The 27255-nt window shown below is 40.0% G+C and overlaps 1 protein-coding gene across 9 annotated transcripts in view; it reads right to left on the reverse strand.

Moving 5' to 3' along the window:
- The window catches only part of CTNNA3 (catenin alpha 3), a 394943-nt gene that overhangs the window by 346850 nt on the left and 20838 nt on the right, over positions 1-27255 (reverse strand). For 8 of the 9 annotated variants that reach the window (XM_088059429.1, XM_088059430.1, XM_005530493.3 and 5 more), the window contains exons 4-5: positions 25585-25751; positions 15950-16069 (exon numbers count right to left, since the gene is read on the reverse strand). In XM_088059429.1, the coding sequence (XP_087915555.1) occupies positions 15950-16069; positions 25585-25751 (287 nt within the window). Of the gene's footprint in view, positions 1-15949; positions 16070-16991; positions 17052-25584; positions 25752-27255 lie in introns of those variants that run through there. The other variant, XM_088059438.1, reaches the window with a different exon arrangement.

Consider the following 27255-nt stretch of genomic DNA (forward strand, 5'->3'; position numbering starts at 1 on the left):
TGGCAAATCTAACAGCAGTCATAACCTCTATTTACTCCATCTAACCAAATGTCAAGCCAGGGTTTGGTCTGTCTGACTAAATACAGAAGTGCACAATATTTCCCTGTTTCCTATCATGGAAGATTTTAAGAGTTAAAAATCATTTTCTCAGTTGTCACTCTGTGCATGCATGTGTACTGACAGTAGTGATTTCCTACTAAACTTACCCACCTTACAGGAGCTCTTGAGGACCACACAACTGTGATACTTTGGCAGCTCTTTTGTGGCAGGGTCACTGGAAGGACTTTGCAGCAAGGTTCCACTGTCAGGTGACAGGTATGTGGGGATCAGAGGCAGACTATTCTGTTTATCTGTCACTTGCTGGACATTAGTAGAGGAGGAAAATGCTTTGAGCACAGCACATACAAGGCAGGAGATGCAAGAATATCGTCTGTGTCACTACTCCTTGTTGCCAGAAGTATCATGGAATAAGAAATATCATTTTGCAATGCATTTCAAATATCTCCATCATGTCCTATATCCCCTAGAAGCAATTCTGATTTGTTTTTGTTTTCTTCTATTGTTACTCTTTGCATAAATAATTAGGATGCTTTAAACAAAAACACTGTTGAAAATGAAGGTCCAAAACCCTTTGTGTTCTAATAAAACAGGTACAGAATCTCAAGCTGTGTTGTGAACCTGACTTCCACAAATTGTTGCTATCACTGGAAGGGTAAGTTAGCCTTGTTTTCATCTTACAGACTAATTATCTTTTTGATCAGTCAACGTGGTTGTTAGCATATACTTCTTATTACTGTGATTTTATTATTTATCCTGTATTTAGGTACCACGGTCTCCATTCTTTCTGCTCCCCTTTGTTTCAAAGCAGATGTATCAAGACAGATCGTGAAGTGACCCAGAGGATCCCTAAGTCCACATAAAGTCAGTATCTGGTTCCAGTATATGAAATAAAAAATATCAAGAGCATTTAAGATCATAGCAGCCCTGTGAATGTCAGGAAGGACTTAGGAAGGAATCTTGTTTTGAACAGCTGACTGTGGTCTTGTTCAGTGAGTGACTGAGCTGTGCTGAACAGAACTTTTCATCTTGCTGCAGGTGATTAACATTATCTTGACAACAAGCATCGAATACAGCAATTCTACCTGGTCAAAACTCTTCCCTTCTCCTCCCCTGCCTTTATTTTTTTTTACCCCTTTTCTAAAAAGTTTCTCAGAGACAAACTGTTAACAAAATTAAAATAATGTTATGCAATGGAAATAATATTGTTTCAATGGAAACACACTTTTAAAAACAAAATTATTTTCCAGGTTTTTTCAAGGTAAAAACAACTCATAAACTTCTAGAGAGCTCCTGCACCACTCCATGCATATCAATCTACTTAGACATTTAAACAGCTTCACTGGATTATGGCCACAAAGACTGATGCTTTAAGTCTCTGGGTCTCATTTGACTCAATAGGATATTTGTCCACTAAAAAACTGCAGAACCAAAGCCATATGGCCTTTTGGCTTGGATTACAGAATCATAAGAATATTGTCTCTTTACTCTCCTAAGGGTGAGTTAACACAGTCATGGAATATGACCCTAAGGAATTATTTGTGCCTGAAAGCACGAGCCAACTCTGTAAAGGCACAAAGCCTGTTCCTTCACAGGCATTCCTGAAGCAAAGCACTGGACTTCAGTCCAGCAGTAAAAACTGTTAAGAATGGTTAAATAATTTACCATATCAATATGTAATGTACTTACACCGGTTTGGTTCGTGCTCAGCACAGAATCACACAATGTCCCGTGTTGGAAAGGACCCACAACAACCATCAAACTCCAGCTCAACACCAACCAATTTGGAGAGGGATGTGAAAAGAACCTCTTGCTTCAAGGAACCAGTTTGCAGGTCAGCTGTTCCACGATGCTTAACAAGGGACCCAGTAAGCCTGCTTGTGTGAATGATGCTTTAATTAGCAAACCATTAACAGCCCACAGGCTCCACAGACAGAGAGGAATGGAAGTAACAGGTCATATTTCTAAGCTGGTGATCTTATGTCTGTCATAAATAAATCTCAGTCATTTATATCCCCACTAATATCGAGCTTGATAAAAGCCCCACAGTTGAATATAGCAGCCCTCCCCAGTGCACTGTACCTCAGTGCTAATATGAGTGCCCTGTTACAACAGTGCAGCTCTCCCAGTTTCCATCACTGAATTCCTCAGAATGAAGATGAATGTTGACTTGTGTAAACCCCCTGCTGCCCTGTACACCTGCAGACTGCCTTATGCAGCTCCCCTATTGCCCAGAGCATCTGCTCACATTTTACCTTCAAAATGTACTGCTTCTTCACATTTTGATTTCTCCTACAGCTCCTTAATAAAATCTTTCTGGAATCAAATGATGAAAAACTGTAAGCCCAGCAAACTGCCTTTTTTTTCAATGGTAGATTTTGTAGTACCTGAAAAACCACTCTACTTCATCCCCTTGAAACACTGGGGTTTTGTTTATTAATACATTTAATGCAAGTAGGGGCCACCGAAACAACTTATTTCCCAGATGGGAAGGACATAATCTGAAAATACAGAACACTTACCATCTAAGATTTATTCTGCCACTATCTTCTAATTCCTTTCTGAATTTCTTACAACAGCACCATCCATATAATTAAATTCCCAAGAACATATAAACCATTAAAATATGATTCCAAGAATTTGTAATGTGCTAAATAGTCACAGTAAATTCTGTTGAGTTTTGCCAGCATTGCAAAAAAAATACAAGTCATAAATAGGTCACTTGAACCAAGCTCATCCTATACAAATTATTCCAGACAAAAAAAAAATTAGGTTTTTTCCAGCTAGAAATGTGTCTGTAACAGTATTCTATCTTCAATAAAGCTAACATCTGGCTTAGGGGTTTCCTATGAAAATTAAGTCTTTTCTAACCATTCACAGTGAAGAAGACCCTAATCTTAAGGAAAAAGCCCCACAGGCAAACAGTTAAAATATTGTGTGCCACAAGGCAAATAGACGAAAAATTAAAGGAACAGTATATGCTTAGCATTAATGCAATATCATTAAATCTCATCATGACTATGCACAGTATTTGACAAGTTAACATAATATGATGCTTTTGTAGGGTTGGGGAGGGGATGTGCATGCTGGTTTTCAACAGTGACACCCAACATATCCAAATGAGCTTTCAAAGCCTGGGCTCTGCAGGAAATTTATGCAGATTTACTGTTCCTTGCTCTACTTCCAGCCCTTCCACTTCAGGAACATTACAACAGCAAACTGAGGCTGCTGAAATGAAGCAGCCAGGGAAGTTGGCTGAATTGTATGGTGGCAAAAGGGGAGAGTCCCAGCTTGCTGCTCACACACACCAAGCACCAGCAGAGCAGGCTGCAGGGCTCACTCATACAGCCCCACCTCAGCACTGCCAATATCAGATCAACAGAATCAGACACGAGGAGCAAACACAAGAGTGACATTTTCACCATAACAAGGATAAAAGATGGGGGATTGCTTCCCCAGGCTGCCTGATTCAAAGCATGAGCATTCTGCTCATAGAAGCAAACCAGGGCTAAACTGGATCCTTAGACTGGAAGTCTTGACTTGGTCCAGTTATGCAGTTACATATCCTTTTATTAACATTATTTTTGCATTTGAAGAGACCTTTCTATGGGCTCCAAATTTTTCAATACCACAAAAACAAACCTAATAGGTAATGTAAGACAAAACAGAAAAGGTACCCATTTCTTTGCATTGTCTCTGTCTTTAAATTCAGAATTAAACAGCATGTGTATGTCACACAGCATCTGTCTCTCACAAAAAGAAGGAATGGTAAAATTGTAAAAATGTACTCAATAACATCATTTCACTAAGCCACTGCCCACTCTATGGAGTACCAAGCTTACAGAAAACAGGTGCAATGACTACTAGAGCTGTCCCAAAATCCTGTTCATAAACCACATCTAAAACTTCTGGTTTCTTCTTTAGAAATTGTTCAAATATTCACTGTTCAAATAAGAACAGTGAATGATTCTCTGTAGCAGGGAGATTATTGCCATTCATTGTTCTGTTACAGTGCAGCAACCACATTTGTCTGTTCCTGTCATGAAAGCATTGCACTGAATGGACCTGATATGAAAATACAATTTTTCATTTTCTATTACAAAAAAAGAACCTTTCCACTGTGCCACATAGAAATTCACATCAATGTCTAAATGAATTACAGCATACAGGTAAAACCTGTCAATTAAAAACTTCTCCAAGTCTCTACCCACCATCTACAGAAAGATTTAATAGTGGAGGTGGCAGAAATTCTGTCTTATGACAACTCCATTACTTCCACAAGGTATTTATTAGTGCAGTGTGAATAGATCTACAACTACATAGCTATGAGTTCCACAGTTCTTTCGAACTATACTAGTCTACTCTATATTCAAAAAACCTATGGATTAGACATACTGGAAAATAATTAATCTTCCAAGGCAATTGCAAAACAATTGTTACATAAGATTAAAGCCTTTTCCACCCAAAACAACCACATGCTGGACTGACAACTGATTCTACCAAACTACTGAATTTTAAGTCATTTGGTCTGCCACTGCTGCACGTTACAAAATGAAAGCAGCGTACAGGGCTGCAGGAGAAAGTTTCTACAGGTGTAAAAAATAAAATAAAACACAAAAAGCAGCTTTATGATACTGCCTTTAACAAGCCCTGAACCACAAACACATCTAGAGAACAGAATTTATAAGCTCTATGCACTGTGCTGCATTTAAAAAGCATTTTGCACAGGAGAGATGTGCAGCAAGACAGAGTCAAGGCCTGCACAGCGCTGCATGGCAGCAGAACGACACACAACAGGCACAAAATGAAAAAGAAAGCCACAGGTTAGATAAAAGCAAAATCTTTTTCCCTGGAAGGACACCCCAACAGTGGAGCAGGTTGCCCAGAGGGGCTGAACAGTCTGATCCTCAGAAAATTTCAAGGCATGCCTGGATAAAGCCCTGAGTAACCTCATCTGACCCCCAAACTGATCCAAGCTGAGCAGGAGGTTGTACCAGGACTCTCATGAGGTCTCTTCCAAACGAAATTATTCTGTAATTCTCTAATTACAAAGAGAAAGCAAAGGAAGTGGTAGTCATAAATAAATCATTGGGACATTTTTGTGACATATAAAATAATATTGCAGCAAAATTATTATGCAGGGGTATAAAATCTTTATATGAAGGTCCATAAACCATTCTTATAGTATGCATAAACACAGTAAAATTTATGTGCACGGTAAAAAGTCTAATTTAAAACTTTTATGAGATTTAACTAGTTACATTTTATTAGCATTACTTCTTTCCAAAAAAGAGGATTAAGTATTACAATTAAGTACATCTTGCTAAGAGGCAACTAGGCATTTTATTATTTAAGTGATGGACATGCTTCAGCTTTTAACTTTGATTCTCTAACTAAATAAATTTTGTATATGCCAGAGAATTTTACAGAACAATTCCCACCAGTGCTACTAGCACTGCCTCTACAGAACTCACATCATCAATCCCAAAGGCAGCTCTAAGTCAAGCTACATCCTTTGACTTGGAGCACTTTTCATTTTGCTCCCTATGTCCATCATTCTAATTTAACTACCAGAAGAGCAAATGTGCTGCAATAACCCAAAACCTTGTTTTGCTTAAAGCTAAGCTCAATTCACCTAGACCCACCTAGAAGAGGGGTATTTTGTTGTGTGGTTTTTGTTTTGATTCTGGTTTTGTTTTATTAAATGGTGCCTTAAGTGTTTTTATACCTGACTATGCAGAACGTGGGTCAGTTCCATCCCTGAGGCAGCCTTTTGAGAGCACGCAGCCATGTTCACACACATATTTCCTACATCTGTCAAATCTGTATCAGAAAAGACTGCAAACAACGAGATCTTGGCAGAGCCCTTCAGTTTCACAGGACGCATGCACACTGCAATATCCATAAAGAAAAAAAAAAATAAGAATAACCTATGTTCTTCCCCCTGTGGAAAAAGATTAGGCAGGATTCATGCAGCATGCAGGCACAGGCACACACACACTTCCTTAAATTTGTCTTCATTTGTCCTCACCTTTTCAAGATTCTTCACAGCTTCTCAGCTAGGTCTTTGCAATTCTAATGAAGCATTTTCCAAAGCAAATAAAACACTTCCATTTCATTTTCACTAAATCAAGAAGGTGGCCAAGGCCAGGATCAAGAGCTCTTTAGCAAGCCTTCAATTATTGCTCTCTCTAACTCCCTTCCCTGACCGCCCAGGTTCAACTCTCTTCATGCCCTAGCAGGGAACACACCCACCCTTCCATGATGAAATGCAGTTCACTTCCTCCACAGACACTCCCCAGGAGCTCACAGGGGAAAACCTCAAGTGCAGAAGGATACTTGGCTATCATTTTACTTATGTTTAAAAAATATGAAATAGAAAATATTACTCCTTATATTGTCTCTGTACCTATCCTCTCTAATCCTCTCTATTAATTCAGCAATAAAACATCATCAGCATCTCCAAGATTTTGGTTTGCAATCAAATTTTATTTACAGGGAATTTAGCTCTCCATTTAGGTTCAGCTCCTTGACATCCAAAATACTGCTTTAAGAGCCCCCAGTTCTCTTTACCTGAAAAGACAGGTAACTGTACTCTTTGACTATGTGGTCTCACAACCTTTTCCACCTTAGTGAATCCAGTGCTGAACTTCACAACTGCAGATAACCTAAGTTGATAAATGCATTTATTTTTATTTTTTTTTTTGCAACTGTTTGTGATCTAGCTAAAATAAACTACATAAAATTGACCTGTGGTACAGTTTGTACTTCTCTCTCTCACAAATAAAAAAGGATCGTCTCTCCTCCAGTGCTAACCAACCAAGTTACAGCTAAAATTAATATAATTGTTGTTTCATATATAAATATTGACTGAAGTAGGATTTTATTACATGCTATCTCTTAAAAAGTTAGCTCCATGGTTAAATTAATGCAGAACAAACCAAATGTTCTTACTCAAGGAAATAAACAAATTTAAATTGGACACAGGAAAGCTTTCACTGTTCCACAGCCAGCAGAATTCATTGTTATGAGTTTAAAAGCATTGTTACAAGAGTCAAAATCTTACCTACAGAGAAAGTTTTGTTCCCTAATGAGCATCTACAAAGGCCCAGCTTCACTAAATCACATGAAGGCAAACTTGAGGATAGATCAGCTGGGTAATAGCCACTGATAGCTGAAAAGTAACCAGCTGTAGCACTCTCAAACTATAAAGAACTTACAATACAGACTCGTGTTCTAAAAAAAGCTAGACAGCAAATAAAGGAAAACATCAGAGCCTGGTGAGCCCCATCAAGCAAGGCCGAGGTCTGACTGCTCTCCCAAGCCCCTGATGAGAAAAAGAGCCAGAGATGACAGGCCTATCTATCACAGACAATCAGGTGCATTTTGGCTGGGCTGTGACAACGACCTGGACTTCTAGAGCGATGGAGAGGAGGAAGTCAAGGTCGGGAAGGCCCAAATTAGGTTGGGGCAGTGCCCTCTGTCATGACCCAGGCTCTGCCCTCCTTCCTGCATGCACAATGTCCCTGTGAGCTGCCTGTCCACACGAGCACACGCTCCAACACCTCCAGCTGATCCTTCAGAGCCCAGGAAAACACGCTGCTGTCTGTGCGTGGACAGACAGGAGAACAGACAGCAGCTCTGGGGGTGGGACTGTTGTGTTTGTTTGAATCTAATGTGACAAGCACCTTTCTGTGAGCAAAATGAATGAGTCAATACCTTTAGAATGCACCAACACAAACGAGGCGTGGATGACAGATGACAAAGGCTCGGAGGAAGAAGGAGACAAAGTAAGCAAAAAGTGATGCAGAGAAGAATGGATAAGAAATTTAAGTGGTAAATGACTAGAGTGAATTTTAGAAGGAAGCTGCACATGGGATTATACAAATGCAAAATACAGAATGCAGCTTGATGCAGAACGTGCAGGACAAGGGACAGGGATGTGTACAGGAGAGACAATACAAAAAGAAGGCCTAAGTAGGCAATTTGACAAGGTCACGCAGACTGCAATGTAGGAATATCGTCTTGGACTTGAGACAAAACTAATAAATAATTTGTCAGGGTATGTAACAGCGATTTCTCTCTTTAGGGTTTTTTTCAGCCCAGTGTAGCATTGTTCCAGCGTAGCCAGAACCACTGGAATCCAAAGGCTGAATGATTACCAAGGGTCAGAACCCTCAAAAACAGAGCTAACAAGTTCTTCCCTCCAAACAAGGTTGTTAGCCAGGGAAAAGCTAAGAAGCTCCCCTGGCACATAATCCTAACTGGTTACAGAACTTGAGTTCCACAGGAGACAGAGATCCCCACTCTACCTCCCAACCTGCTAACACATGAGAAAAAAACCTCTACACCCTGCACAAAATTCAAGTTTTTTATTTCCTATGTTAATGCTGTATGTACTAAAGCCCTGAAGAATGGCCAAGTACTATGAACTACCACAGGTTTGTCCAGGCCACAGCAGCTGCACACAAGCTTAGATAATGACAGCAAGACACAACTGCTCCTGGCAGAGTCTGCTCTGGCTGCTGCCTGCTATGAGTTCCTGGAGCAAACACATCAGGAACAGCGCTCCTGCAGGATTTGTCCATCATTCCCAAGCATTGTGTTCTCAACCATTTTCCATTCACAGCTCAGTCATTTTGCAAGGCTTTGTATTTCACCTAATCTGATTTTTACGGAGAGCCAAAGCGGAGAAACATTTTATGTGAGAATTAATTTTTCTGTGAGAAGCTGGTGCATGTCTGTCAGGCTGGGATCAATACAATATAACAATCCCCTCCGATAACTCTTTCACAAACTGCTGTTACTGTCATTTGCACCAGGACATAACATCATTCATTAGCCACTCTTTAGTAATCAGAGCTCTGCATTCCAAACTGTTATTGCACTTCTAACTTGCATCCTTTCAGCATCTAAATAGCAGTTTTTCCCATACTAAGAATAAAAAGCACAAAAAAATAACCCAATCCTCAAACAAAAGAAACCTCCCACCACAAACAAAAGCAGTATCTGAGACTACACACTACATACTGCCTCTGAGCCTGCAGAAATGTCAGTTGTCCTCAGACTGAACCTTTTACCTAGGCTGACATAAATCTGTCATAGCCTGACAAAAGGAACTTCAAATATCCACAGAACCTTACCAGCAAGTCCTTACACACCTGTAAATCTTTAACTCTTGGGTGGATGTTAGCAATGTTCTGCAGTAGATCTGGTACTAAGATGCGTGCTCAAGGTCACACAAGACAGCTGTGAGAAAGCAAATCTGAAAATGTTAACAAGATGTTTATATACGTATCTCTGACTTCTCTTTTCTTCCTTTAAAATTCAATAAAGAATTTTTTCTTACAGTCACCACTCTCTACTGCCCCAAGCCATTTACTTTTAAAAAAAGGAAAGAAAAGAGTGTCAAATCCAAATAGCACATACATCATTTTTATAGTGTTCAACAAAGGAAGCATCCTCTCTAAATCTTGCTTTTTCTGTAGAATATGCAGATATGTTACTTCCCAGAAAATTAGGGAATGTATTTTCTCTTTCAATTATGGCTAAGAATTGTATATCACTTTATTAGGTGATGATTTCAACTCATAAAAACATACAAAGCTGTAGATCTAGGAGAGGGACAAAGAACTCAGCACAGTCTTTGAAAATAACATTCCTTTATTACTTCCAGAGATATGATGTCAGCACTTAAACCTCATCCAAACATAAATATTGCTTCTCATGCAGAAGTATGAAAGTGTTACACTTTATAACATTTATAAGATTTGATTTTAACGAAGGAGGAGGATCTGTGTGAAATTCTGAAAGCCACTGCAGTTTGGTGTTGGCTCTCTTGGAGAGGGCATGACAAAAACCTGCCAAACAAACAGCAACGTGTTTCCTATGGAGCGGGCTGAATGAACTCCCCCGGTGATGACAGAGAACTTGGGCTGATCTGCGTGACAACGGGAGACTGAGAGGAAGCAAACTTGACCAACCCTTTTTCAAAGGCAGAAACCAAGCAATTAGTTCAGTCAGCTACACTTAGATTCCTGGGGAAAAACAATTACAGCAAATAATGAAGGATGCTATTTTATTCATCTAGAAATAAATCCAGGAATGAATAATAGTCACCACAGGTTTGTCCAGACCAAGCCCTTCCAAATTAGTCTGGATTTGTAGTCATAGGATTAGTAGCAAATATCTCATCATATGACTGGACTTTTACATAAATAAATGGGAAAAAATTGATTAAATTTCTCTGGAATCAATGGAGATTTTGTCAGAACAGTTACCAGTGATCCTCTGCAACTACAGAAAAGCTTTAAGTCGTTTTTCTGCAGGGGTGTGTTTTGGTTCCTCACTATGGAGCATAGCTTGGATAAGAAAAGAGAAGAGAAAGGGATTTCCTGAGGGGAAGAGAGGACAAGGAACTATTAGTGCACTGTAGGGCAGGATTTGAACTCACAGTAATGTTCATAAATAGGTGTGCTGCTCTCAGATAGGATACTTTAAGGATGAGCACACGTCATCACATGTAGGCAGGAACAGTCAGCTGCACAATGGATGATTTGCAGCAACCAAATAGGCAGCACTTCACAGGAAAGTGAAAAGCTTCACCTCACCTCTGCAGTATAAAACTGCAGCTTTGTTTTTTCCCTTGAGACACTGCTGCCTAACAGAATATTGCAATTGTCACAAAATCAGTTATCACTGCTTCATTAAGAACCATTCTCCTTAGACTCTGACCCCATTTACAATCCCCAAATTCTGGTTTTATCCCACATTAGCATAAGCATATCACAGGAAGTATGATTATATTTCATTAGAAGGAAAAAAATAAGACTAGAGTGCTTATTTTAGCTACTCCTTACTGCTGAGATAAGCCACCCAAGACATCAAATTTCAAATAGGAGACATATATGGTACCATAGGAAATGTTTATGTACAAAATCAGTGGTGTTTCCAAGTCCCCCATGGAATGCACTCAAAATTCTCAACTTTTTAAACTTTTTAAGTCATGTCCTTTTAACGCTACTTAGTTGTCTCTGCAATTTAATTTCTAGCTGAAGATCTCATTTCCTTCCCACTGCAACACTCAGATTTGTATTGTTTGTTTGTTGTTCGAATTACCTGGCAACTTCTTGGTTGAACGTAAGGCATTATCCATCCTTGGCTCCCAAGATATTTCAGCTACATTTATCAGAGACAAGACTAGACTGGAATCTTTTATTCAGACTGAAGGCATCCTGGGCACAGCCACAACTAATTCAGCTTCATAGAAACAGCAACAGTGTGAGCTTTGGAAAGATGAGGGGAGGCATGATGCTTTTCCTCAGAGGCTTAGCATCCGTGCAAAGACAGAAGAATCGCACACATGGAGATACAAATTAAAATCATTCAAGCCTGGAACTGACAGACACCAATCCAACTGAACAAGGGAGCTGTTAAAACCATGGCACAGGCTGGGGCAATGTTGACGGGGGATATGATAAGCCTTCCCTCCACCACTCTGAATACATATAAAAAATTATAAGCACAGGGAATATGAGCACTTTCAGGTGAGCAGGGAAAAGGAAAATCTCTTCACCCATTAAGCAAGCCACAGAGATACTCAGGACAGACAGAAGCAAGGAGCAAATGACAGAACTATAATCATGGGATTACTAAAACAAGTCAGGTGGCTGAGAACAGAATTGTAGTAATTTTTCACTCTCTTAGCTACTGAGACTAATTTGTTGTTTGCTTTTTTAAAAAATGGATGCATAAATCAACTATTTTAATTACACAACATGATAGATGTTGTTCCTATGTCAGGGGGAGATAAGTAGCTACAACCTATAGTCTCATTTTATAATCAATACTGTGTGACCACATATTAAAGGAGAAAACAAAAGAAGGCATCTTCAGAAATCTAATAGGAATCAAATGCCTATATGTCCTTAAAATTACTTTAGAGTAAAGTACAAGGCTTCTTTGAAAATTCCTAAACAAGATCTCAACACATCCAGCCCTAAAATCTAAATGATTAGACAATGGTAGAGTGGTAAATACAGAAGTGAACAAATTCACCCATTTATTAATCCAGGATGGCAATTCAAAAGACGTAATTCTGCCTTTACCCTCCAACAAACAAATGTACTGTCATTCTTAAGTCTGTAGGAAAGAAAAAATGAATTCTCATTCACATTCATTCAATAGCACAAGCCATAAGAAGATCCATAATTCCTACCCTTTAATTTGCATCTCAGTTACTTCACATCTTTTTGAAAGGCATGGATAATGGACAGAAAAGCTACAAGCAGTGATTAATGTACTGCACCTCTTAACTAGGCCCTCTCAGTAGTTAATTGTCAAAAACGTTCATTTGTTTTCTGGTTTGAACTTGTCTTACTTCCATCCATTGGCTCTCCTCATATTTCTGTGTACTAGAATAAAGATTTAGTTAAGTACCTCTATTCCTGACATTTCTAAGCCATAACCCTTTCCAGACAACTTAAGGAGCTCAGTCATGAGCTTTCTATCATCATGCTTGTTTTCTTGACAACAAATAATTCACCCTGAACTCCCTCCAATTTTCAGCATACTTTTAAAAGGTCTGCCACAAAATAAACCTGCCAGTTGATAAGCGATAATCTCCTTCAAAAACTTGTCTCCAGCTGCTGGAGTGGAGCACTTCAGTGAACAAATCTCATGCTGTGCTGGGAGATGGTTAATTTTCTTCTCCGGGCTGTGCTTTGGCTGTGTGCTGGCAGCAGTGCTGGTGACACAGGGATGTTTTGGCCATTGCTGAGCAGAGCTCACACACAGCCAAGGCCTCCTCTGGCCCTGGCCCCAGCCCAGCAGCGAGGGGCTGGGAGGGGACACAGCCAAGACACTGAGCCCAAGTGACCCAAGGGATGTCCCAGAGCCTGTGGGGCCGTGCCCAGCACACAGAGCCGGGGCAGGAGGAGGAGGAGGAAGGAGGACATCCAGGGTGATGGAGTTTGTCTTCCCGAGTCACCGTCACATGTGCTGGGGCCCTGCTCTCCTGGGGATGGATGAACACCTGCCCAAGCATGGCAAGCGGGGAATCAACTCCTGCTCTGCTTTCCTGGGGTGCACAGATCTGCTCTGCCTGTTGAAACGACTTTATCAACCCACAAGTTCTCACTTTCACTCTTGTGATTCTCTCCCGGCAAAGAGAACAATCAAAGGTGAAGAATAAAAGTGCATGTAATCCATTTTAACAAAAAGAAGTGCTATTTGACTGAAGAAGCAAGTCTTCATTCAAAATTAAAACTTTCAAAATGCAAATTTGACCTGTATGCTCATGAAGCCAGCTGCAGTAGTGGTATTGAGGGACTGTGTGAAACAGAACAGGGAATGGCTCTGCTCCATCTTCTGGAAGTACTATTTCCCATGAGCCAAGTAAATTACTGTGTGCCCCATAAATATCTTTGATTCAGCTCTTAACTCCTGCAGTTTCCAACACAACTTTTAAAAACATTTCTAAATATAACAAACATCTGAAAGAAATCCTAAAAAGATTTTTAACATGGATTAATTGAAATGATTTCCCATAGATTCAGTCCTTAAACACACAATTTCCCTGAGGGCATACAATCAACATCAAACAAGCAAACCTTAAATCAGAATACTTTACAACAGGATACTGCTTTTGTGTGTGTGCACATACTAAAGTCCTGTTGTCAACTATTAGATGGCCACATTGATGGAGGCTTCTAGTCCAGACCTGAGTGTCTTTGGACTGTAGCCAGCACTGCCACAGGCATCCTAAAGGCACTGTTAGCACTAAGAACAGCAGCAACTGTGGCAATTTTTCAGTTTGACAGGTGCTAAATACCACTGAACTTCTTTTTAAGTCCATTTTTATTGCAGCTATTGCCCAACAGTCCTTAAATGACCTTACAGCAAGATAATTATAATAAACAGCCTTAAACCAGTGCCATTCCAGCTGAACAATATCTGGAAGACTTCCCTTCAATAGAAGGGAATAGAAAAGGAAGCGTGCACCTACTACAGCATCCCGAGAGCAGAGCTGGCATTTGTCACCGAGTCCTGTCTTATCCCCAAGTGCTTTACCATTTTGTCCTCTCAATTCCCCTAAAAACATTCCTATTGTAAAGGTGTTAATATTTAGGTTGATACAAGCTTTACTTAGCTTTTATTGGATGCATTCCACGAAGTCAAAGAGCAAGAGAAGTTTTAGTACTCATTGTGGCCTGTAGCTATTCTTTGTAGGCAAATTTCAGAGATGAGGCAGTAGAAGGAAATAAAAAGCTTGTTTTAATTCAAAGCAATTGCCAGACTATCTCCTGGACAAGAAAGAAAACGTACATTTCTCAGGCACAGGTTATCTCCTGGCACATTTCAAAATGGCTTTATAGCCTGGCTATAAACAGATATTTTCAACCCAAAGGAATTTCTCTAGTGGATGCAGCCCAGCCATCAACCCAAACAAGTTTGCCACTTGTATACTGCTACAACTCATAGAAGTTTGGTCTATATTTATTAATCAGTCAATGTGGGACATTTTGAACATCCTCTAAAAAGCACAGCTTTGATTTCCCATGTGTCCTGTAAACTTCCCCACTGAAGTACATTGCTATACTGCGCTTCATGGCTCATGTCTGAAGAAAAGGTACAGAGGCAGGTAACTATATTTCTTTCAAAAGCAACATTCATTGCTTTCAGCATATAAACCACTGATTTTAGCACCAATGGATTCACACTCAGATCATGTACAAATCTCCAAACAGATGCAGTTATTCAACATTTTGCCAGAGGACAGAATATACCCTTAACCTAATACAAGTGCATATCAATTGTTATCAATTAAACGTGCACACTCCACAAACATGTCCCAAACTCACAACAGCTTCAGTCCCAAAACCAGATCAGTGATATTTGCACAGTAATCCAACCAATTCTCAACCTTTTCACAAAAAGATTACATTCTTTTCAAAGCAGGACAAAATTCAAAGTATCTTTTACACTAAATACATACATGCATGCACTTTTGAAATCCCTCACTGCAGATTCTCAGGTGGTTTCTACTGAAATGGACACCTCAGTATCAGCAAGCAGGTAAAACACTCCTCACCAGAGCCATGTAACTACTGCTCAGATAAACAACACAAATTAACGAAGACACAGGTAATCTAATCAATTACCTGACATAAATAGCTGCAAGTGAGCTGCCCCAAGCACATGAACTGCTTAACAACACTGACACCAAGTGACAAACCCATGAAAATACAAACCTCAACGACCCCCTCATGGAAATGGCACAGCTTTTACCCTCATGCTCTGGAAGAGGTTGAGTCTTATCATCAAGAGAAAAAAGTAGTCAATACCCACAATGAGAGCTGATGTTTTCACACAAGCTATGTATAACTAACAGAATATTCAACATTAAACATGTTAACAATTCGATTTAACCTTGATCTTGCAAATGCAAGTCAAAGACCACGTGCACTTCCAAGTTTGATGCATACTAACCTCATAAATTCCATTTCCAAAGAAGAAAACATTAGTGGTTTGTATGTACAAGAAGTATCGGATTCCATTAACTTATGTGAATTTGGTTAATTTTCCAAGTAAAAGACTGCAAATAGTACTTCTATAAAGTTCCATTTAGAAAAGTACGTGTTCGTGAGACTTTTAATGTCTGCTAAGTCTCACTTGTTTTGCCTGTGCTCCTCTCTGCTGAGAAACCAAAACCCAGGCAGTCCAGCACCACAAGCATGAAGCAGACTTGGCCCTGCTCCTGCTGCCTTACCTGACACTGCCCAAAGCACAAAACCCAGCTGAGAGAACAGTAACTCTATCAAACGCAGCGGGTTCACCGCTCCTCCTGTTTATGCCCAGCATTCTGTCTTCATACAAGCTTCCACAGTCTTACCTGCTGACGTTTGTATGCCAAGTAATCAAGATTTTCCAGATCTTTTTGAAACTTTTGGTAGGTTTTCTGTAGATCAGATTTACTGGATACATTTCTTAAAGATTCAAATGTTCTTTGAAACTGTGAGGGAAAAGAGAAACCAACAAAAAACTGTCATTCATACAGTTGCTGTGTTTCACTCTTATTACAATTAGTTTCTACTAAATGCTAAGGCTATTGAGCTTTGTCACATCTAACCTTTCACATATTCCTTCTGTTTTGCTTTGAAACCAATCACAGGACTCCAAGCATTGTACAAATGCCCTCTTCAATTAAGTGAAGTCTTAAGTTCAGAGGTCAGACAAAACACAAGCAATCTCTAAAGGTGAGGTCTTTTCCTATGCCAGGTTCCAAGAAGTAATATATTCATACAGATTTAAATACTTTCTTTTCAACTAAGAAAAGTGTATGCAACTTTATACAGACCATGAACTCATTCTATCTATAGAACTTAGAAATCACAGGGTGCTTCTTATGAAGTTAATTTACTTAAGAGTAATTTAAGACCAGATAATCACCTTGGGCAATGTGCTCACATTCTGCGTGAAAACTGTGACAACTCCAATTATACTTCATTATAGACCTTACTTTTAAATTTAAAAGTTCTTTTATCCATACACTATTATTAAAAATAGGACTGGTATTTTTCAGAGACACACAACTCCAGCCCAGCTGTAGGAACTGTAACAGAAAGTTAAGATTTGTGTCAGAGGAGAATTAGATTGGTGGTCCACCTTCCTTGCTACCTTCAGAAAATCATGAGCCTTCTCCTCTGGCTTGCAGTTTTTCCAGCTGTAAATACTCTTCTTCATCTCACGAGCATGTGACAGCTGCAAAGCTGCAGGTGGCTCAGTAATATTTTGTTATCACTGCTATTACCATCAGAAGCAAGTCTATAAACATGTATTTACACTGATATAATCAGGAAGAACTACACACTTGTAAATCCTTCCAAAATATTGACTTAGCCTAGTGCAGCTCCAGGGCCCCAGATGAAGCTCACCTGTGGTACCGGTGCCCAGGGAATGAGGCAATGGACTGCTTTTCTGTCAGCTCTGGAAAACCAAGCACTTCTGGAGTAACTACAGCCCACATTTTTCCATCCCTTTGCTTAAACTACAGCAATAATAAACTAAAACTACAGAATAATGAACCACAGGAGTAGAAGAAAAAAAACACAGAACCAAACCTCCACTCATCTTCTGTCCCTCTTTAAGAAGCTGACAACATAACTGACAGCCAGTGCTGATCATGGATCATCTGGAGCACATGGAGTGCTCCAGAGCCCCTCATTCCTGAGCACGTGACTGAGCTCAAGCCCAAGCTGCACCTGATGCTGAACAGCCCCCAGGTACTTCTCCTTGGAATAATAATAATAATAATCATCATCATCATCATCATCATCATCAGCTGCAGTGGATTTCCACTGACAACTTACAACAGCTTGCCTGGAAACTTCAGGCAAGCTAGCACATCCTGTTTGCCACTCTGCAGCCTTTATTTTGGTCTTACTGCTCTCATAACCAACAGGCAGTGTTCTTATCTACTTGTAATTTATCTTGCTTCTACCTCATTCAGCACTACTAGAGGTTAACTGGACACTTTCTAGTTGCATTTAAAGTGTTTGCTACCAAAAAATAAAATAAAACTCTCTCACCCAAAGTTGTGAATTCTGTGCTGACATGGCTGACAGAACACAACACACATGCGAAGACAAAAGTGCAATACCCTTTATTCTTTCCAGTTGGACTTCATTATCTTCCAATTTTTGTAGGATTTGTTGCTTTCAGATTTTATCTCTGCTCCAGAGCTGATGTGAAAACCTTGCATTTGCAATGTTTGCTTTCACCAGTTCCCACTCCTGGCTATCCCCTTAGCTGGAAGCAATTTAATTACAACATTTGCAAACAAGACCTGAGTTTAGTTGAAGGTAACCAAAAGCACTCCACAGTCCTTGCTTTTTTTCAAGTGTGTATGAAACTGCTCATAATGTCTCTGGCAAGTTCATCATGCACCTTCTGCTTCAAGCCATGACATATTTCTCCAGAGCTTAGGCCAAAGCGGTTGTGCCCTGTTGTGGGATTGAATAATACAGGGAATAAGGTCTCCAATGATCCCCAAACTCACTAAATAAACGTAAGGTACAGTCCTTTTTTGAGGTGGTTGTTTTTGTTGGTTTTTTTTTTAGATGATCATCAACATGTTAGACTAAAATACAGTTGTAGAATCATCATCATCCTTTTAAGGATGTACTTAACCCCACAGCTTCAATTCTTCATTAGCAGGAGCTCTGCTAGCAAGATCACTCGCTTCCTTTCGTCCTGCAGCAACCAAAACATTAATAGTGCATTTGGCTCTCTGGAAAGACATGTAAGAAGCAGCATAAGAGCATGAGCAAATACAAACCAAATGTATAACTCTAAGGGCAACATGCTTCAGTAAAATTGATGGATAACTGCCAGAACATGCACATCTGTCTTCAGATGCAAGGGAGAAACATTTCTTTTAAAAATTTAACTCAGAAGTAAATAAAAAAACAACCAAGCAATTTTAAGAAAACCTAGATAAGCTCTTTCCCCTGCCATCAGCAGGAAATCAGAAACTGTACTTTGGACATAGAAAGGTTATCAGCACATGTGTTAGACTTAAAACTACATCTGGATCTTTCTGCATCATACTTCTATCAGTGTGAACCAGCATTTTGGGGTGAGTGGTAAAAAAACCTCTCTCATCTCTCCTGTCTAGAGGTGAAAAGAAAATTAGAATTCCTGACTGTTTTTTCTCTTACCAATAATCACATAAAATAATGATAAGAGATTCACAGGAGCTCTTTTCTGCCTGTCACATTTCCAAAGTGCTTTGAAGTGTTTCTGGAAGCTGAGAAACTTCCCTTTATTACTTTTGCTCTCCGTGGCACTACTGAGGTAGCTACCTGGACTGATTTTCCCTCTGTGATAAAATCACCTCTCTATGATTTTGTCAGAGCTGCTTCTGTTCGTCAAGTTACCACAGATAACTTCATAGCACAGACAGTGCATAGACAACTTCTTAAAGAGAAGAGCAGGACTTTATATTTGCTAATGTCACAGCACTCCTCTCACAGGAAACCCCAGCCCCACCAAATGGAGAACCAGAGCCCAGCACCCCGGCCCTAAAACCCAGGGTGGATAAGCAGCCCCAATGTCCTGGGCAGGCACCAGCAGACACGGCTGAAGGAAGGCTCCGTGCTCATCTCACTGGAAACCAACGCACAGAGAATGCTTCAACTAAGGGAAGCAACTCTCACTGTCCCATTTTAGGTATCACAAAGCAACAAACACCATCAGAGCTCTGAAAGTGATGGGGATCACAAATGTGGATGGGCCAGAAAAGTGTTACCAACACAGCCCCCTTGCAAGTGTGATGTTCCTGATTAGCATAAGGTATTCCTGCAGCCTCCTCTCAGATGCTGACCCTGGCTTATCTAATTACTAAATATGACTGTAAGCATCAAGACTGAAACTCCTGTGGTCTCACATCTCATACACTGCAATGTCAAAGAGGAGAGACGAGCTCTGACTGAAGTTTCTCCTGCAGTAAAGCAGATTAACAGCTGAGAATCCTCTGCTGTCTTTATGAGCTCCTGACGTAGCATTTTTGAGGGTTTTCTCCACTACTGCCCACGTTCAGGAGCCTTGGAACTTCTGCTCTGCTGTCGTGTGTGACGAAAATGAGACAATAAGATCAAAGAAAAGAGGCTGATACAGAGTGGCTGCACATTTCAAAAGGAAATCATATTAAACTAACTAATCATACTAAAATTTTGATACTGCTTAAGCCAAAATTTACTAGGTTTCATCTCCAACATGAGCCATGAAAATTAATGGCTTACCAGCTAAACAGGAGTCCAGGACACAAAATTATGAGATTATAAACATGCAGTGCAAAGTGCTTCTCTGCTTGTAATTCAGAAACGTGGGAAGCAACACCATTAAATACAGAGTACAAAGCCATATTCCTGGTAACCACCTTACAATGTCCATATAAACAGGAAAAGGGATGGGAGGCAGCAGATCCTGCTTCTCCAGTTTGTGCATGATGCTACTGGACAGACCACACACCTTCAATGTCACTTTATTGTCTAGCTTTATCAAGATGATGTAATCAAAGGGCCTGCTGCACTTCCTTTATGTAGTTTCCTTCTACACAGGCTGGTTCAGATTCAGGGCCAGTGCTGCAGAAGCCACTCTGTTATTCATAAATTTGGAGAAATGGCTCTTTTTCGTCTAGAGCTGCACAAGTCAAAGAGTATTTGTATTTCAGAGTATCAACATTATCGTCTTCCACTGCACCGGGCAGAACAGTAGCACTATTGAACTATTTTTTCCCATTGGTAAAATATTTCTCTTTATTTTCACATGGATTAATATGAGTTAAGGACAAGAAGCAAATTTAACTTCCATTTTGACATAAGGAAGATGTCCATTGAAAAAATATACCTTCCTGTTTTGATAAGGTAGTGGTTCTTTAAAAGACTAAATTATACCAAATGTACTATTTAAATTACCCAGAGATATGGTTGGAAAAAAACCATTCACAACCTCTCTTAAATTCCAATTACTGAACACACATGCTTATGAGAAAAAAGCTGCTCTTCTCATATTTTGCTGTAATGGAATGGGCAATGTGCCTCCTTTGGAGAGGTTTATGGAGAGCAGCTCACAGCTTTTTCCATTCAGAAAATATCAGATGATTTTGCTGTCATTTTAAAAAGGTCTGAAGATGTACACTCCGATGATAAAGCAGATACTGTTTGTTTTGCATGCATTTCCTCATTTCTGCCTCTCAAAGCACAAATGAGCTATAAAATAAATTTCTCTAGATCAGAATGATCTCTGCATGCTTGAATTGTTGAACAGACAAGCCATTCTACATTACACCAACATTGTTGCTGCTATACTACCAATAAATAATGTGCCAGGAGAAGATAATTTCCCAAGATTATTTTCCCAGCCCGGAATTTGCCTTGCCATATTAGTGCTCCAGGGAAGGAAATTTCAAAACATCACTTCCCTATTAGTGTCTCACAAGCACAGCACTTCAGTGGTAGGTGTGTGCTGCTGCAGAGGCCAAATACAGAACAGACACTCCGAAGGGAAGCCTTTAGCAGTGTTCTTTCCCTGACAGCTTCAAAGAGAGTCGACTGCAGTGCAGCTCTGGTCACTGACTGGAGCATGCAGGCTCCAGTCCAAGCAATCCTTTCAAACAGGCCTCTGCTTTTCTAACATCCCACCTTCCAACTCCATCACCAGACACAATCCGGATTTCTCACACTCAGCTCTACTTCTGATGACTTCAAGCATTCTATTAAGCTCTTCTACAAGCCACCTTTAGGTTACACATCTCCCCAAGCTCTTACAACTTAACATTCCAGTTGGAATTTATTATCCCATAGCTTGACAATTATTTATTTTTACAAGTTACAAAGGAGCAGTCAAGAGGCTCCTATACCAAGCACAGAAGTGGATCCAGATTCCTGCTGTGCTCAGAAGGATGCTCACTTTGCAAAAGCCAACTGCTAAAATCTATTCTTTGGAAGCTGCTTTTCCTCTGCTGTTTACTGCACATCACAGAGTGCCACAGAATTTGCAGAGTGTGATGATAAACACTGTATCCCTGATTCCAAACTACTGCATCCCACGTGCCACAGACAAACCTCTGATTGGCAGCAGGAATCTCTGTTTGATGAGAAAATAAATAGGAGTATGAACTAAAGGAGGAGCCAAATCTTCTCTCAAAGACTCCTGTCACCTTCTTAACACTCCTTATGCTCCAGAAGTTCCCCTGCCATGGGAGTGACCCACAACCAACAAAGGAAGGTGGCAAGAAGTTAGAATTTCATCTGGCTACTGCTGTAAAAAACAAGGTTTCTATAAACACGTTAGGAACAAATGGAGGGCTAAGGACAATCTCCATCCTTTATTGGATGCAGTGGGAAACACAGTGACAAACAAATAGAGAAAAGTCTGAGGTACTTCTCTGTCTCGGTGTTCAGTAGCAGGACCAGTTGTTTTCCAGGTACCCAACCCCCTGAAGTTGAGCATGGGGATGGGGAGCAGAACGAACCCCTCTCCAATTCAAAATGAAACATTTAATGACTGGCTGCACCATCTAAGACTCACACGAGTCCATGTGCCAAAGTGATCTGCTGGAGGGTAGGAAGGCTCCACAGATCCAGGGATCTGGATCAGTTAAGCACAGTTCTGAGAGTTGAACCAAGCCCTTAAACCTGAAGCACAGGTCAGCCCAAGATGACTTTCCTCTTTCATTCCACGTAACCCTGCCAAGCTCCTGCTCAGAACATTTTTAATGCTGATGAATAGTCTGCAGGAAATGAGGGAACAGACAGCACTACACTCACAGGGCCCAACTTCACAAGTTGTTTCTTATCTCTAGCCATTCTCTTTTTTTTTTCCCTGGCAGTTTTAAATAAGTCTAAGCAAGCATTTTGTAAAGATCATGCTGTCTGAGGCATTCATGAAAAATATGAAGACTTAGACAGTAAATCTACAAGCATGACATGAAGGGGAAAAAGACAGATAAAACATGTTGGCTCAGCATGGTCTGAAACCGATTAGAGAAAGACAGACTGCCAATGCTCTTTGAATGAATTCTCCAGACTTGTTACTTTCCTGCTGTTCTCTTCCAATCAATAAATTTAAGCGATTCCATTAGTCTGTTAATTCACTTAATTAAATAATATCGAGCATTACTAACCACAATAGATGAGCTGCTAACACAGCTCTGAATCAGAGAGTGCAATACACAAGACAGCCTGACCACATTTTTCACAACTCAGTTGTTTCTTTAGAGACTTCAAACTCTTTAAGCATGGAAGAGTATCAGAGATAGATATTTATTTAAACTCTTCCCTGTTTTAAAAGAAAAAAAGTTGTTTAAAGAAGGAAAAACCTTTCTTTTTGGTGTGATGTACTTTATTTTTTCAGTGAACTCGATAAAAGGATCTTCCTTGTTTGCACTGCACCCTCACAGTCTTACAGGACGGTGAATTCCACAAGTGGCCAGAAGTGTTCTGTGCCAGAATGTGATCACACACTGAGAGCTTGTACTGGCATCTAGAATGCATTATTTACACACACATTTATTCACTCTTTGCTTGGTGAGGATCTGATAGAATTCATTAAACAGCCAAAATTCTCTCCACTTGATTAACAAAACTTCTAAAAAAGCTGATTTCCTGTTCACAAGGCTAGGTTTTTGAACATTTGGGTTGAAATTCCCACCAGGATTATCAAATCATTTCAAACTCACCCATTTGTCTAGTTTTGAAGAGTCACATTTCATTGTGTTTGTGACAAAAAATATTCCATATTTTCAGCATTACCCACTGTTTAATATGAAGACTCTATTACACAGAATTCAAAACCACTCCTAAGCCTAAGCAAAATGCACAGAAAACAATGTTGTTAGAGACTACACAAACTGGAAGGAGACAGCTGAGGTCCATCCTTTTTTCCTACATATTCATCAGCAGACAGCTGTGACAGGTAACAGCAGATGAGGCTTTCCATGACAGCCAGTCACACTGTCTTTGTTTTCTTTCTATTTTTATTCCCAGGTTACCGAGGAAATTAAAGTTTAATGATCCAGAGGGTATTTTGTCAGTAGAAAAATGTATAGTTTTAAACACCAGTGTTGGAATTAACTAGTTTTAGTGAGTGACCAAGGCTAAAAACTTCCAGCACTCTTTGATAAATAGGTTTGAAAAATATTAGATACTTAAAAAGGTAATTCCCCATTAAATGCTTCCATATTGAGCAAGATCTCACTAATACTGTACAGAGTTCTTTGATGATGCTGAACCAACTTCTTTCCTTTTATACATCCAAATAAAGAAAACGTCCTTGATGAGAATTTTTATGTCTTTTATTCTACTATTACGGGTTTTTTTATTTTTCAAATTAATTTTGGCTTAGTCCTTTCTAATGTCTTCATTCTACCCCATGAAAATGATAGTGCTCAAAGACATGGAAATAAAGAGCAATGAAATTTCCCATCTCTAAAATGATAACAGCTGTAACACCCATGTCTGAAGAAGAAGACAATATGGTAGAAATATTAAGGTTTTAGAGCAAGTGCAAGGAAAAACAGCTAATGACTTTTAAGGAGCTGATTTTCAAGGCATATGAACTTGCAAAACCCAAGAGTATTAGAGCTGATACAGCAAAGACAAGGTCTACTTTGACACTGTGTGAATACAACATCTTCTTGTGGGAGCAAGTCCATGTTGAAGAAAAATTGAATTCCTAAGGGAGTTTTTAAGTATAATGATTTCAGCTAAACACTTAGGATAGAGCCAAGTTGAAATTCATTAAAATTTTTAATTGCATTTAAATCTGGCTCAGTTAGCTGTGACCAAAAGTTGTTAGAAACTGAGGGATGTTCAATAGCATATGTTGAAATTGCATTAAGTCGATTTCCTAATTAGATGTCAACATAAAAAGACACCATTACAGCTAATACCACTGTTGTCAAGTTCAACAGCCAGAGCAGAGACTAAATAAATATGCAAAATCTAACACTCTCCTCTAAGAACTAGGGTGAGTCTTTTTGCACAGGCATTACTGAGAGCGTTATACCACAGTAATTTATTCTAAGGGTCCATTTACAAATTCAGTTCTCCCTCCTATTAAGAGGAAGTATGGAAGAAGATGACAATTTAATGGCACTATTTGCAGTGCTGGGGCTCTTCCTGAATGATACTCTGCATTCTTTCATCATTTTCAGTTATTTTTTGTTTTCATTTTCAGATGGAAAAAATGAAGTAAATTAGACAGCTGTTTAGAAATACTGAAACTCTAGTAAAGGAAACACCTAATTTTACTTCTCTCAGGTAAAACACACTCGATACATCTCAGAAGAGAGCATCTAGTATTATGAAAATAAACATTAAAAATGTAATAGATTACTGTGAAAATATTGTAATTTAAGAAAATTTTTCACAAACAGTACAAAAGACATAGGCCATTCCTATTACAGCTGACAAATTTAAACATATAGAACAACACAGAAGTTCCTGCAAGTCAGTGCTCATTTAGCCTGTGGTGCATCTCTAGCAGCTGTCAGTGGAAGATCTCTCAAGCCCAGCATTGAAACCCACACATCGTTTTATTATGAAACACTTCTTCTACTCTGATTTGGAGCCAAATTTTCATTCTCTCATCCTCACCAAGTTGAACTTGCTTCAACATGGTCCTCTAAGTCACTGTGGTCTCCTGTGCCAGGAGGCATTATGAGAAGTGGCACTGATTATTCACCTCTGCCCTGAAATATTAGGAAGTCAACCGAAACTTGTGGTTTTATCAGTCCCTTATAAATTACTGAAAGTATTAGTGGAAAAAAAGGAACCAGAAGTAGATCAAGTCTGCTGAGCTGCAAGTAGCTGAGTTTTCCTGGTCCATTTACAAATCCCATCTAGAAGCTAGGCTTGCCCCAGGTGTTACACGTGTGAGACCCGCAGGGCTCCAGTGCAGGAAGAGTTTGAGCAGCCACACGTGTGGCTGACAGGAGCCTGAGGCCAGCACAGCCCTACTCACCACACTCAGGTGCTGCAGCAGGTAGGCCACGTCCACCATGTCGGCCAGGATGAGGAGCCTGGTGACAGCGGCCAGCAGGGCACGAGCTGCTGGGACAACAGCCTGCCTCCTGGGCAGGGAGCAGGGATCGCTGGTGAACGCCTCTGCTGACACCTGCAAGGCCTGACCTGCAAAAGGAACAAACATTTCCTTAGGCTGGATGGCAGCACCCAGGAAAAATGAAGTCACTGAAGTTCCTCCAGTTATTTGGCAAGTCACCAGTACTGCAAATAAATCTGGTATCTCTTTGTTGCCCTAATGCCTTGAAATGAAGGTCAGTTATTTCAGATCGTGCAGGTTAAAGTTCCACATCTTCCATGATGTTCCCTTTCTGTTCTACAGCATCATTTAATTCTGAAATAATTCCCTTGGCCTTTTCACTATTACTCTTAACTGTACACAACAAAGCCAGGGCCTTTGTTGAACTTTCCTAGTCACTACTTGCTATATTACTATGTACTTTGGTGTCCTTGCTATTAAATAATTCCTGGTCACAGAAGAGAATCAAATATTGCTCTTCTCATTGCAAATATAAGTTAATGGAATGAAAACCTCGTACACTCAGACATCTGATTGACAAAGTGAAACCTGTGCCATGGAGCTAGTGACTGCCAGTGGACAGCGATACACCGCTCTCCAGTGTGAAGTTTGGCAAATGAAATTCAGCAATGTGGACAACAGCGACAAACATCATAAATACCTGAAGGGAGGTTGAAAAGGAGATGGAGCCCACCTGCTCTCAGTGGTGCCCAGCAAGAGGGGGAGAAGCAACAGTCACGAACTGACACACAGGGGATTCCATGTAAGCATCAGCAGATGTTTTTTCACTATGAGAGTGACTCAGCAGTGGCACAGACCAGCCAGGAAGGCTGTGGAGTCTCCATCCCGGGAGATGTTAAAAACCTGACTGGACACTGTCCTGGGCAGACTGCCGACCCTCCCTGACCTGGAGCATTGGAGCAGGTGACCCCCAGAGGTCCCTTCCACCCCTCAACATTCTGCAATTCTGCGAGCAAACACAAGTCAGAAGGGTCAGACTATGACCAAGCCCTTAGAAATGAGTGTGACAGAAGCTGGGATGGCCAGATGAACACATAAAATCATAATCCTAAAGCAGAGCCATGAGATGCAGGATAGACAGATAGGAGCTACAAGTACAAACAGCAGAAAATGACAACTCCAACAACACATGATATCAAAACTTTCTTAAATTGCAGTAGACAGCATGACAGTCTGATGCAATTTAATCTATTTTTAATTCCCATGAAGTGGATATTCTTCCATAATTACATTTGTCACAAACCATGAATCACAAAAAAATGCCCATTTAGTGGCACAAGTAGGAATTCAGACAGACAGCAGCATTCATAGGATTTCAATTATTTTAGACAATCAAACAAAAAAGCAATTCAAAGAACCAAAGCCAGGATCTATCATAACTACACAATCACTGTCAGGCAGATATTTCCAAGACTGTTGAGCACACCCAGATAGATGACTCCCAAAGTAAATGTTGCTCTACCATCAGCTCATCAACGACTGACAGCTACTGCTGTGTCAAATGACTGCTGCTTCCACGTGCCTACAAAAATCTGCTCAGGCACAGGGAAATGTAAAAACACTCTTCAGCCA

Source organism: Pseudopodoces humilis, chromosome 9, assembly GCF_049639895.1.
Source record: "Pseudopodoces humilis isolate 2021_Gansu_Grassland_sample_001 chromosome 9, ASM4963989v1, whole genome shotgun sequence".
NCBI lineage: Eukaryota > Metazoa > Chordata > Aves > Passeriformes > Paridae > Pseudopodoces > Pseudopodoces humilis.